The sequence below is a fragment of the Perca fluviatilis genome, chromosome 1 (assembly GCF_010015445.1).
Source record: "Perca fluviatilis chromosome 1, GENO_Pfluv_1.0, whole genome shotgun sequence".
NCBI lineage: Eukaryota > Metazoa > Chordata > Actinopteri > Perciformes > Percidae > Perca > Perca fluviatilis.
Genome location: NC_053112.1, coordinates 47,861,628 through 47,876,031, shown reverse-complemented (window position 1 = coordinate 47,876,031; position 14,404 = coordinate 47,861,628). Strand labels below are relative to the sequence as shown.

General features: G+C 44.8%; 1 protein-coding gene and 1 long non-coding RNA gene across 2 annotated transcripts; both read left to right on the top strand.

The window, feature by feature from the left end:
- The first annotated feature begins 5,250 nt into the window (after positions 1–5,250).
- On the top strand, positions 5,251–7,716 carry LOC120544456. The gene is made up of 3 exons (XR_005636505.1): positions 5,251–5,585; positions 5,949–6,532; positions 7,643–7,716. It is a non-coding gene; the product is annotated as an uncharacterized LOC120544456 (long non-coding RNA).
- Positions 7,717–8,074: 358 nt separating this feature from the next.
- On the top strand, positions 8,075–9,609 carry LOC120561306 (zinc finger CCHC domain-containing protein 12-like). Its single transcript, XM_039804401.1, has 2 exons — positions 8,075–8,083; positions 8,199–9,609. Exons 1-2 carry the CDS (start codon positions 8,075–8,077, stop codon positions 9,594–9,596), a joined length of 1,407 nt encoding a protein of 468 aa, XP_039660335.1. The 3' UTR covers positions 9,597–9,609.
- Positions 9,610–14,404: the final 4,795 nt, after the last annotated feature.

Here is a 14,404-nt window from a genome sequence, read left to right as displayed (position 1 = left end):
GTGCGATTTTGGCCATTTCCACATGTCGTACTTTAACGAACTCCTCCTAGAGATTTCATCCGATCAACTTCAAACTCGGTCTGTGCCATCTTAAGATGTTAAAGATGAAAAGTTGTTAAAAGAAAAACTTTTCGTCATAGGGCGTGGCCGTGGCGGGGCGGCCATTTTGTGCGTTTCGCCGCCGAAACAGGAAGTGGGTTTAACTCGAGAGTTCATTGACCAACTGGCTCGAAACTTTTCAGGATTCATAAGAGTCCAACCCTGAGGACAAATAAAGGCCGATATTTACTTACAGTCATAGCGCCCCCTAGTGGCAACAGGAAGTAGGCCCAAAACTATACGTGCTATACTTTAACGAACTCCTCCTAGAGATTTCATCCGATCAACTTCAAACTCGGTCTGTGCCATCTTAAGATGTTAAAGATGAAAAGTTGTTAAAAGAAAAACTTTTCGTCAGACGGTGTGGGCGTGGCATGGCGGCCATTTTGAGTGTTTAGCGATGAACAAAGAAGTTCTTCTAACTTGAGTGTACGTTTTCGTATCTGCCCGAAATTTCTCACGATTGTCAAGGGTCCAGGCCTGAGGACACCTACAGGCCAAAATTGACTTTTGGTCATAGCGCCCCCCCGCTGGCAACAGGAAATGCGCCTTATATGACAAACATCATCCGATTTACATGAAAATTATAATGTGTGGTCTACATGTGATACTGAGCCGCCCCCTATACTTTAACCACGCCCACTTACTCAGGCCACGCCCCTTTTCATAACATTTGAACCGTTTAAGGTAGAGTCTTGTGTGAGGTGTCATTGAACTCAGCAGAGACTGCCTTATTCATTGGTGATGTTTGGCCCGCCCCCTATGTTTAAGCCACGCCCCCTTTCATAACATTTCAACCGTTTAAGGTATACCCTTGTGTGAGGTATCATTGAACTCAGCAGAGACTTCCTTCTTCATTGGTGATGGTTTGTCCCGCCCCCCTATGTTTAAGCCACGCCCCCTTTCATAACTAATGATCCGTTTAATGTAGACCCTTGTGTGAGGTATCATTGAACTCAGCAGAGACTTCATTCTTCATTGGTCATGGTTTGGCCTGCCCCCTATGCTTAAGCCACGGCCACTTTCATAACTTTTGACCCGTTTAAGGTAGAGTCTTATGTGAGGTATAATTGAACTCAGCACAGACTTCCTTTTTAATTGGTGATGGTTTGACCCACTCCCTACGCTTTTGCCACGCCCCTTTTCACAGATAATGAACCACATGACGTAGAGTCTTGTGTGAGGTATCGTTGAACTCGGCAGGGAGTTCCCTTTTCATTGTTGACGATTTGCGGCGTCTGAGTGCCGCTTGAATGCACGGTCGCAAGGAGCGGCGTCCGCCGGTAACCCCGACGTGCGCAGAGGCGCGAGGGCCCGTCCATCGCTGCTTGCAGCTTTAATTATTATTATTATTATTGTTATTATTATTATATTACAACATAACATAGGTTGTTTGTAGTTGTTTTTTTCAGGCTTGCTTGAACTAGCAAAAACGCTGCTGAGTTAGGTGACCTTTCAACTTGTTGGGTGGATTTCTTTACTTAATGTGCTTATATTATGGTAATTTTCAGTTTCATAATTGTATTTAGAGGTTATACCAGAATAGGTTTACATGATATAATTTAAAAAAAACACCATATTTTTGTTGTATTGTACATTGCTGCAGCTCCACTTTTCACCCTGTGTGTTGAGCTCTCTGTTTTAGCTACAGAGTGAGACATCTCACTTCTGTTCCATCTTAGTTGGGAGTTGCACATGCACAGTACCTAGGTAAGGATTACTAGCCAGTCAGAAGCAGAGTATGAGGGCGTGCCCTGTCAGTACCTAGATAAGGACTACTAGCCAGTCAGAAGCAGAGTATGAGGGCATGCCCTGACAGTACCTAGATAAGGACTACTAGCCAGTCAGAAGCAGAGTATGAGGGCGTGCCCTGACAGTACCTAGATAAGGACTACTAGCCAGTCAGAAGCAGAGTATGAGGGCGTGTCCTGACAGTACCTAGGTAAGGACTACTAGCCAGTCAGAAGCAGAGTATGAGGGCGTGCCCTGACAGTACCTAGATAAGGACTACTAGCCAGTCAGAAGCAGAGTATGAGGGCGTGTCCTGACAGTACCTAGGTAAGGACTACTAGCCAGTCAGAAGCAGAGTATGAGGGCGTGCCCTGACAGTACCTAGCTAAGGACTACTAGCCAGTCAGAAGCAGAGTATGAGGACGTGCCCTGACAGTAGCTAGGTAAGGACTACTAGCCAGTCAGAAGCAGAGTATAAGGGCGTGCCCTGACAGTAGCTATGTAAAGGACTACTAGCCAGTCAGAAGCAGAGTATGAGGGCGTGCCACGCTAGCAGCCAGGCGAGCATTATAACGTGGGTTCCAAAGTGACCACGTTTGTCTCTGAAGTAAAGGCTGGACTACAACAGAGCTGTTTGGAGCAGTTTGTGAACAGTGTTTTCTGTTGGAGATGGTAAGTCCCTTTGGGGGGGACTTTGGGTCTTCAAAAAGCATAATATGAGCACTTTAAGGATTGCATCAACAGCTGGCTGAGATCCAATCACACTACCATCAGATTGCATTCCGATTGCAAAGCGTTCTGTTTGCATTTACACCTTGAATCAACATACATGATCTTTTTTCAGATAAGATATCCAGGTCCCGATAGCATTATAATACAATGTTAAATGGGGTCACTTTTAACAAAATGTTTTTTAATAAATTTTGCTAACAGCAACACTGTTATGCCTTTGTCTGTACAGTTAGTTAGTCGCCTGTGTGTATTAAGTGTGGGTGTGGGGGGGGGGCAAATCGAACAGCCAGTCCTGTTCTCTTGGGCTGTTGGAGTGTGACGGACCTCACTCCTATCTATCAAGCAGGTAATTAATTAGGATGGATCGATTTAGAGCCTCTCTGATAATGATCTCTCTTGGACATCTAACTTATGGAAGGGGAAGGGTGGTGGGGGGGGGTTGTTAACGTGTTGGAAATGTTAATAGTCTTTTGCTTTGACAATGAGAAACATTGTTGAAGACGATTATGCAAATACATGCGTTTGAGCACACACACACACACACACACACACACACACACACACACACACTCATGTTTTGACTCTGTGCCCGACAGAGAAGACTTTTATATCCCTCAGGTGTTTTTTCCCGGTAAATACCCAGAACAAAGCGTCTTTGCAAGTGAGCAAACTCCAATTACAATCACGAGACACATTTGTCATATAGACTTTGTGCGGCACGAAATGTACTGGTTCAGCAAGAAGCCTTCCTTTTATTTATAGCCCAGGACAAATGCAGCAGTCTTGGTTTGGTATGGAAGGAATTTGCAGGAAGTTGAAAGTTCAGCACTCATATTGCTGAGTGTTTCCAAAACATATGGCCCCTTCTAACAGTCTGAGTGTAATCTAATTTTCTTCCTCCCCCTCTATGTGAACATGCAGCTGCAATTTGTGTCCTTATACGTCAAAGGGACCTTTACGAGAGCAGGTGCTTTTACGGCCTGGCAGCGGCCAGTGGTGACAGCTCTTATATAGCGCACATGAGTGGCAGCCAGCACTCCCCTCTGTCACTGGATTGGATTGGATGGGTGCCCCGTGTTTGACAAGCTTTGGCACCTAACTCCCTGCGCAGTGGCACCGGCGCCGCTTGGCAGGCTAGCATATAGCGCCACAAGTCTCTCAGCATCTTTGCTTCTCTACCCTTTCTGCTGCTATTTCTGACTTTCCGAGTTCAGAGGGGGGATTCAGCGGAGCACAGGCGGCTTTGGTGTGCAGCAGCAAAGCCTACTTTCCAAACAAACAGTGCAGTTTGCAATGTGCCATTTCTTCCTGGGCATCTGTCAGGCAGTTAAATCAGTGTATGAGTGAGTGAGTCGGTCAAGTCAGCTGTTGACAGACATGCTCTCCTGGGATGAAGGCCTTTGCCTGTCATGTGTCAGGTGCTGTCATCACAAACCGATGCTAATGACTCAAGGAAGGGATGGAAGTGTGTGACATCTAGGTATCTTCCTGCACTGTCATGTGTCTTCATTTCTCCCCTGACAAACGCTGACTGACAGAACATTTGATCTGTTTTTTTGAGCGCCGCCGCAGAAGGTTGACTACATTTTGAGATGTTAATGGACAGTCAGTATATGGCCAACATTCTTTTTCTTCGCCTGCTGTCAGAATATAAGTCATTATCACCGCGCACAGCGAAACAGCTGCAGCATGACATAATGATTTATGAGCCGTGACTTTATTGTCAGTTGTAAAGCCTGTGACTTATACTGTATGCCACTGCTAAACTGTGATTTTCTTTAAAAGGGGTTCAGAGGGTCCCTGTGTAAACACAGTGAGCAGAGCCAGCAGATTGTCACACGCCATTTATCATGTGTTTAATTGGAATAAAGCAACGGAACTCTTGTTTGCTAATCAAAGGCATGATCTTTGTCAATTATGTTAACGTATTTTATTGAGATAATTAACCTTGTATGTAATGCTATTCATATAAACCCCAAGGAATAAACAATTAGCTTAATCTCATTTGCCATGGCCCGCCTTTCCCTGTTTAGCATCTATGATGTTTTCAGAGCAAAATAGCTCAAAATAAATCTGTAATAAAACAGCAGCAACAGAGGAGATGTGGTGCAAACACTCACAGAAATAAATGCCACAGAATATCATGCATCTAATCCATGATCAGATCAATTGTTATCGCTTCACTAGATTCTTAGATTAAATTGCGCGGGGAGGGGTCAACAAGGGCATGACATATTTCCGTGACAGGCACCCCCAGCACAAAAGTTGTGGGTCTGAATCATCGCCACAGATATCATTGTTTTTTTGAGGTGTTTATTACATAATAGTCTGGATCAACGGAACATTTCCAGGATAAAGCCTGACATCCAAGCTAGCAAGCTACACATTGAAAATACCAGGTTTTGAAGAAAATTTGGATCGTGCAACAAGGCTGGCCTGCTGGGTTCTTTCGGGGAATGATTGTAAAAATTTACAAAGAATATGTTTAGGTCATTTCCTCTCTAACTGGGACGTTTTGGGACTGATTGGTGGGATTGCTGTGGACGAAGTACACACAGTGATACACTGGTAAGAGCCAGTGAGGTTTAACCTTGTATCAGCTAATTTAAATAGCTCACATTACTGTTTTCTGTAAACACTTTGTAACCCATGTTTAAAATATGACATAAATAAGAATAAATAGTTAAAAGCTGCATAAGTTTGAAAGTGATTCATTTAATGTAAGTTAATTCATCTGAGTTAATTAAAAATGTTAATACAACAATCATTTAATGTTTAAGATTAAAAGTATGCTGACAGAAAATTCATGTCGCTGCCCCTTTAAGGGACTAGTGACGCTAGACGCAGCACCTCACTGACGCTGCAGCAGAGACCTGAGAGAGCAGAGGAGAAATCGGAGAGAACGAATGTCTGTTAGTGAGTAGAAAAAAAGAGTGAAAAAGTAGATTTTGTAGTTGAAAAACATAATTTACCTGGTCAGGAACTGACAGGGATTTTATGAGAACTAAGCCACACCGGTTTTGGTGAGTTTTGTTGTTTTCTTGTATTTTTGCAGTGTTGTACCTTTTTTTTCTCTGGCGGAAAGCTAACGCTAAAAACGTAGCGGTTTACAAGGAGATGCTTCGTCATAAACGGTCTACCAGTTAATATTTTGGGTTTAGGAAGACTGTGAATGTTATAAAAGTGAATGTATGCTGTGTAAATGAAAGATGTGTGCAGTAGTTGTGTGGGAGACGGAGCCGTGAGTTAAAAGAGACTGCTCCGCTGCCATTTTTGAGGTGAAAAAACACCGTAACAGTAACGTTACAACTCAGACTGTGAAACATTTATTTGTGCAATTCGAGGATTTTAAAAGAGATTTATTGTGCTTATGACCTGTTACACAGGTCAGGTTTTTTGCTTGGTTTGAAGCTCGGTCGGAGCGAGGATTGGTCTGCAGTGTGCGGGCTTGCACATGCACAGACGGGATTCAAGATGGCGAGTCAGACCCAGAACTTCAACTCATCTTCTCCATCGCATCAGTGAGGAAATCTCCTGCATGTGGTGACTCGCTGCCAGAGTGGTAGGAGTATCAGGAATTGGTTTTGAACTGAACTGGAAACTGATTGAATTATTATTTTTGGACTGAATCGAACTGAAACTCTTCATTGAACTGAATAATCGCATTTGGACTGAGCTTGAATTTAAGGTGTCATGCTTTTGTTTACATATTGAGTTCATATGTTTAAATGTGATTTGAAATGTTTGTGGTCCACTTTGATTTGATTGTGTAAATTGAAGGTATTTTCTTACCCGTAAAAGAAAGGGAAAAGAGTTAACTCAGGAAGTAAAATAGGAATCTTAAAATAGGTGCAACCTAGGAAAAAAACCGGTCTAACTTAGATTAGCTTTATTAAAATAACTTAGGTGAACTAAAGAACAAAAAGAGAGTGAAATACATTTTCAATTATTCAATATTAAGAACCTGCAGGTAGGCCTGTCGCGATAGTCAATAAATCGAGTTATCGCACGATAAAAAAAAATGAGCTCGATAATTTTTCCGGCCGCGATAATTTCCATTTGCATGCTTGTTTGTTTTCCTCGTCACTCTCTACCAAAGAGACTGGAGGACCACTCTCGGTTCCTTAGCGTAACGAGGAGTGAACCCTCTCGTCAGTCGCATGTGGTTTGTGGCGGGACTGCGGACAGAGAGACAGAGACAGACAAACGCTAGTTGAGAGTTGGAGCAGGGTTTCCCGCAGCACTTTGCAGTTAAGGCGCCGTCAAAAAGAAAGTAGGCCTATATGAGCGATATCCACCGTGTTATTTTGCGCCTCGTTTCTCCCTTTCAATCCAAACCACACAGCTGACAACCTGCAGGTGGAGACTGTGGAGCGGGCTCGGACATACACCGCCGCTGGTCAGTCTCGAAGCGGTTTCAGGAAAGTGGCTGCATGTTTCCGACAATGCACAGAACATTAACGGTACAAGCCTACAGCTGTCCGCGGACACGGGAGTTGGAAAGTATGTCAGAGTTGCACGTGTGTGTGTGTGTGTGTGTGTGTGTGTGTGTGTGTGTGTGTGTGTGTGTGTGTGTGTGTGTGTGTGTGTGTCCGCCCCCACGAAGCTCCGACCTGAAGAGGAGCAGAAGCCGCACCTTCGCCAAAATGAAGACTGAAAAACAGAACTATTTTGGTACATTTACTCGCCATGTGGCAGATAGCCATACAGATAGATTTAATTTATTAATTATATATTATTTAAATTTAATATTTAGAGTTAAATAATTGTAAAATGTAGTACAGAGTCTGTAGTCTGAGAACTTACGTGTCACAAACGGCAATTCCACAACTGTACATCAGCGTGAAAGACAACATACTAAAGGAGATCAAAGACATGTTCTGGATATTTAAAATGTCTTCCAGTTCCAGTGTTAAATATTATTTAAGAATAAAAGTGTATTGATCTTTGAAAAGGTGTACCTGTATTATTATGCCATTATCATTATATTAGATGCAAATGGTCTCTCGATGACAATATTATCGTTTATCGCAATAATTTCTGGGACAATTTATCGTCCAGCAAAATTTGCTACCTGCAGGGTATTTTTGTTTTGTATACTGTATTTTATGTGTGTTTTTACATCAAGTAAATTGCCGGCCTTTTGTATTTAAAGCAACGGTCTCTGGTGTAATTATTATTTTGCTCCCCACTCCTTAGAACCTAGAACTGGTCCAGTAGCGCAGTTAGTGGTGTGATACCGGTGCTACAAACATGGCGAGCCAGCCAGGAGTGGCTTAAAGCATTTAAAACTAGAAACCAGAGACCGTATAGTATTTTTATCAGTGATTCATTATGGATGTTATTCAAACGAGTAATGTGAAAATCCCTAACTCAGTCATAGTTAGTGGTATAGCCGGTACGGAAACTGATGAAGAACTATATGACTTCCTGAAAGAATATGGTTCCATTCAAAGGGCAATCCCAGTAGATTTTGCTGAGCCAGCGTCAGGCAAACAGGTTGTAGTAGAGTATGTGTATGGTACAGCTATACAGTCTCTCTTGCCTTCATTGCCACACAGACTCAACAGTAAGACTCAGACTGATGTCACTTACCACATTAGAGCCTTAGCCAGTGTCTACACACCTGTAGCTAGCAAAACCGTTACATTTCAGAGTTAAAGGACATTGCGAAACAGACTGGCAAAGACTTTGCAGCTGTCCTCAGAGAAGAGCTCTCAGTCATCAGTGAGACTGTCGATCTAGATCACTCAGAAACCCAAGATGAAGATATAGAACAGAACTCACCTGATACCCCAGAGCAACATGGCCCTGAAAATGCTGCACAGCTAAGCCCCCTACCCAGTACAGCCCTGGAGCAGCATGTTCACCATCATTGGTCTTCACCACCGACACCATCTAAAGAAAAGACACAGCCTGCTCTGAAACTTTCTGACGTCAATCCACCTGACATACAAAAAGTAATAGTCGAGCACATAGTGAGAAATGAAGATTCTGCTTTGCAGGTGCACACTTCCTTGAGACTTAGACCCTTCTCTGGGCGTTTGTCCCGTCCCAACAATGAAGTGGATTATGAGACATGGCGTTCCAATGTGGAACTTCTCCTTAAAGACACAACACAGTCTGATCTTTACAAGTCACGAAAGCTTCTTGAAAGTCTGTTATCACCTGCGATCGATATTGTGAAGCACCTGACACCTGAATCTCCCCTTAATGTGTACTTAGAGATCTTGGACTCCGCTTTCGGCACTGTCGAGGATGGAGATGACCTTTTTGCAAAGTATCTTAACACAATGCAAGATAACGGTGAGAAACCCTCAGCTTATCTACAACGGCTGCAGGTGATGCTGAACACCACCCTCAGGAGGGGAGGTGTAACTGCAAGTGACCTTGACCGGCATCTTCTCAGACAGTTTGTCAGAGGCTGCTGGGACAACATCTTGATAGCTGAACTCCAGCTAGAACAAAAGAAACAGAACCCACCTACCTTTGCTGAACTTCTCCTGTTACTCCGCACAGCAGAAGATAAGCGTACTTCCAAAGCATCCCGCATGAAACAGCACTTCAATGTTTCAAAGCCAAGAGTGTCTTCTCATTATCAAGGTATTTATGTGCAGAGTGAAGAAGACTTCAACCCATCTCAGCCAGCTCTTGATCACAGGTCCGAAATCCAAGACCTAAAGAAACAAATAGCTGATGTACAGTCCCAGCTCACACGTATTACACAGAAAGACAGTAGAAAGGCTAAATCAGCTGCCAGACCAGTAGCTCCCCAAACAGCTAGCACACATTCCCCAGCTATCACTCCAACATCTCAAAGGCTGCAGTCCCACAGCCGAGCTGTAAACAACAATACAAGCAATAGACCAAAGCCCTGGTATTGCTTTAGATGTGGAGAGGACGGACATATTAAGCCTCAGTGTGAAAGTGAGCCGAACCCATCTCTTGTAGCTGAGAAGAGGAAGCAGCTAAGAGAAAAGCAGTTGACATGGGACATTGAGAATGGTGCTTCAAAGCCTGATCCTTTAAACTAGACCCAGTTCCGGTTGTGGGACAAACGGGGACTGGAACACAGACAAGGTGTCCCAAAAAGAAGCTGCACAGAGCCCGTGTGTACTCTCGCACACAAAAACAGACAGTGACCCTGCCAAAAGGTCTGATTGGCGCCAGGTGCACTGCACAAGTGAGCATTAGTGACAAAGACTGCAGTTGCTTGTTGGATTCAGGCTCTCAAATAACAACAATCCCCAACTCCTTCTATTTAGAGAACCTGTCTCACTTACCTATGAATTCCTTGAACGACCTGCTTGAAGTGGAAGGAGCCAACGGTCAAAGTGTCCCTTACCTTGGCTATGTCGAGGCCACCATCAAATTCCCAAAGAGCTTGCTTGGAGCGGACATTGAGGTGCCCACGCTGGTTTTGGTTGTACCTGACATGCGCTCCACCTTGTCATCAGCGCTTATAGGCACAAATACTTTGGATGTTCTTTATGAAAAGTATGCAGATATCGCACCTCAGAACTATGACTCTCTTCCTTATGGCTACAAAGTTGTCTTAAAGACCCTTGAAATCAGGAAAAGACAGTCTGTTGATTCCAGTCTGGGAGAGGTGAGGCTTCATAGCAGAGACTTTGAGACCATTCCAGCTGGACAGACCAAAGTCCTTGAAGGATCAGTGAGTTGCAGGACAACTGATGTTGGAAAGTGGGTGATGGTAGAGTCACCAAAGTCATCTTCCCTGCCAGGTGGCATCCTGGTGACAGATAGCCTGGTAAGCCTACCACCAAAGCTACCACGCTGCATACCAGTCATGCTCAAGAATGAGTCACAACATGACATCACCCTATCCCCAAAGGCCGTGATAGCAGAGATACACGCTGTCAAGAGTGTTCAATCAGTTAAGACCTCTGACTCAGACCCTCCCACAAAACCTGACCAAAAATTAAATCTCAACTTTGACTTCACTGATTCTCCTGTACCCAATGAGTGGAAAGAGAGGATAACTGAGAAATTGAGTTCCATGCCGGAGGTGTTTGCACTGCACGAGCTTGATTTTGGTCGCACTGACAAAATAAAACACCACATAACCCTCAGTGACCAGACATCATTCAAACATAGGCCAAGACCTATACACCCCCAAGACATAGAGGCGGTGCGTAACCATCTCCAGCAACTCCTTGATGCAGAAGTCATCCGTGAATCGGAGTCGCCTTTCTCCTCGCCGATTGTAGTAGTCAGGAAAAAGAATGGCGATGTCAGACTCTGCATAGACTACAGAAAATTGAACACCCAAACAGTAAAAGATTCATATGCCTTACCTAATCTTGAGGAGTCCTTCTCTGCATTGACCGGGTCCAGGTGGTTCTCAGTGCTCGATCTCAAATCAGGCTTCTATCAAATAGAGATGGAGGAAGCAGACAAACACAAAACCGCATTCGTCTGCCCACTAGGATTCTTCGAGTTCAACAGGATGCCTCAGGGGATAACTAATGCCCCTAGCACGTTCCAGAGGCTTATGGAGCGCTGTATGGGAGAGTTGAACTTGAAGCAAGCCCTAGTTTTCCTTGATGACCTCATCGTCTTCTCCTCGACACTGGAGGAACACGAGGAAAGGTTGATGCGCGTGCTCAACCAATTGAAAGAGTTTGGCTTGAAACTGTCGCCAGGGAAGTGCAAGTTCTTCCAAACCTCTGTAAAGTACCTCGGCCACATCGTGTCTGAAAAGGGCATCGAAACTGATCCAGACAAAGTAGCAGCATTAAAAACCTGGCCAAAACCAAACAACCTGAAAGAGCTAAGAACCTTCCTGGGTTTCTGCGGTTATTACCGCCGGTTCGTAAAAGACTACTCAAAGATTGTGAAGCCACTCAACGAGCTCACTGCTGGCTATCCGCCGCTGAGAAAGCACACTAAAACCACAGCGAACCCTGAGAAATACTACAACCCAAAAGACATCTTTGGTGACAGATGGACGCCTGCTTGCCAGACAGCGTTCGACACCATAATCGAAAAACTGACAACTGCACCCATCCTCGGGTTTGCTGACCCCAAGCTCCCCTACATTTTACATACAGATGCAAGCACCTCGGGCCTCGGTGCTGCCCTTTACCAGGAGCAACAGGGACGGCAGCGAGTTGTTGCTTATGCAAGTCGAGGTCTGTCGAAAAGTGAGTCTAGGTATCCTGCACACAAACTAGAGTTCCTTGCCCTTAAGTGGGCAGTAACAGAGAAATTCCAGGACTACCTGTATGGAAACACGTTCCTTGCTGTCACCGATAGCAATCCTTTAACATACATTCTTACCTCTGCTAAGCTCGATGCCACGAGCTACAGATGGTTAGCCGCTCTGTCGACATTTGATTTCCAGCTACAATACAGAGCCGGTAAGCAAAATCAGGACGCGGATGGGCTGTCCAGGCGTCCTCACGGCAGATTACCTGAGGACACATCATCACAAAAAGAGTTGGAGAGGATACAGCAATTCACAAAAAGACACTTGTCAGAGACTGATTATGCAAACCTGGATGAAAACACCATCAAAGCCATATGTGAGAAGCACTTCGTTCACCAAGTGATCAACAATCACTCTGGGGAAACATCACCCAGCACCACCTTGGTTGTGTCGCTTGCCCATCATCCAAAGGCTCTCCCACAAAGCTTTGAAGAAGAGGATCAACTTGGTGGCTTACCTGTCATCCCTTCATTAGCACCAGCTGAATTAAGAGACAAGCAAAATGCTGATCCCTGCATCCATGAAGTACTCAGGCAAGTGGAGTCGGGAGAGAAACCCCCACCATCCTTGAGGAAGGAACTTCCTGAGCTTGGTCTCTTACTAAGAGAGTGGAACAAACTTGAGGTCTTAAATGGCGTGTTGTATCGCAAGCGGCAAGAGGGTGCTCAGACTCACTACCAGCTTGTGCTCCCTGAATCCCTGAGATCCTTAGTCCTCAAGAGCCTCCATGACGACATGGGCCACATGGGCACAGAGCGCACCCTAGATCTTGTCCGGAAGCGTTTCTATTGGCCCAAAATGTCAGCTGAGGTGGAAACTAAGGTCAAAACCTGCAACCGCTGCATACGACGTAAGACTATGCCCGAGAAAGCCGCACCACTCGTCAACATCATCGCTACAAGACCACTCGAACTTGTGTGTATGGATTTTCTCAGTGTGGAGCCGGACTCCAGTAACACCAAAGACATTCTGGTCATTACCGACCATTTTACAAAATATGCAGTGGCCGTCCCCACCCCGAATCAGAAAGCCAGGACAGTGGCCAAGAGCCTGTGGGACCACTTTTTCGTCCATTACGGCATCCCTGAAAAACTCCATAGTGACCAAGGTCCCGACTTTGAGTCCCGAACAATTAAAGAACTGTGTGAGCTCATTGGCACTCAAAAGATAAGAACCACCCCTTACCATCCAAGAGGGAACCCTGTAGAACGGTTCAACAGGACCCTGCTCAACATGTTGGGAACCCTCGAGAATCAGAAAAAGAGTCACTGGCGTGATTACGTGAAACCATTAGTACACGCTTATAATTGTACTAAGAACGAGACAACTGGCTTTACCCCTTATGAGTTAATGTTCGGGCGTCAGCCAAGATTGCCAGTTGACCTAGCCTTTGGCCTACCAGTCAATCACCAGCCAGGCTCACACTCGCAATATGTTCGCAACCTGAAATCCCAACTCGAAGACAGTTACAGAGTAGCAACTGAGAATGCTAAAAAGACAGCCAGTCGCAACAAAGCAAGGTTTGACAAGCATGTTGTTGACTCCACCTTGAAGGAAGGCGACAGAGTCTTGGTTCGAAATGTCCGCCTTAGAGGCAAGCACAAGTTAGCCGACAGGTGGGAGTCCAACGTGTATGTTGTCCTGAGACAGTCTGGAGACATCCCAGTGTATGTTGTGAGGCCTGAAACAAGAGATGGTCCACAAAGAACTCTTCATCGTGACCTCCTGCTGCCATGCGGTTTCCTTCCTGTGACCTCAAACGAAAGTGAAACTAACCCGTCAAAGGCAGTGAGGCGACCAAGAACTCGACAACATCCTAAAAATGACAGTTCAGATGGAGCTGATGGGGATGAATCCCAATCTGACTCTGAGGAATATCACTATGATGGACACAGAAACCTAAGAGTGGAAACACTAGGTTTCGACCTGATCCCTGAACCCATAGAACACTTACCAGAAAGGATTGAACTGGAACCTTCCAAAGAGTTGACTGCTGTTAAGCAAGATCCTTCAGACGTAGCCAAAGCTTTTCCTGAGGATGTTCCAGTAGAGACTTGTGACCTGAACTTACCTGAACCTAGAGAGAGAGACTTATCTGATCCTGCAGACTATGACTTACTTGACCCTGGAAACAATGACTTACCTGATCCTGAAGAGAGCGGCTCAACCGCTGGACAGGAAATTGGAAACCTACCTGAGGAAGACCTGGAAAATGTCCATCCTTCTACTCAACCTGCCCCGGAGGGCAAAGAAGACACAAGAGTTATGGACCAAACTGACATCCAGACAGAAGGTGACAGTTCTAGAAGACCTATCAGAGACAGAAAAGCGACTAAAAGACTGACTTACCCTGAGCTAGGGAACCCGTTGGTTACAATAGTTCAGTCTTTATTTCAAACCTTGAGTGATGTGTTTACAGATTCCCTTGAAGAACCTAGCTTTCCAAAAACCCCTAGAGTTATGACCGTATAGATTCAGAATGCACAGGGACGTGCATTAGGTAAAGAGGGGAGGATGTAACCCATGTTTAAAATATGACATAAATAAGAATAAATAGTTAAAAGCTGCATAAGTTTGAAAGTGATTCATTTAATGTAAGTTAATTCATCT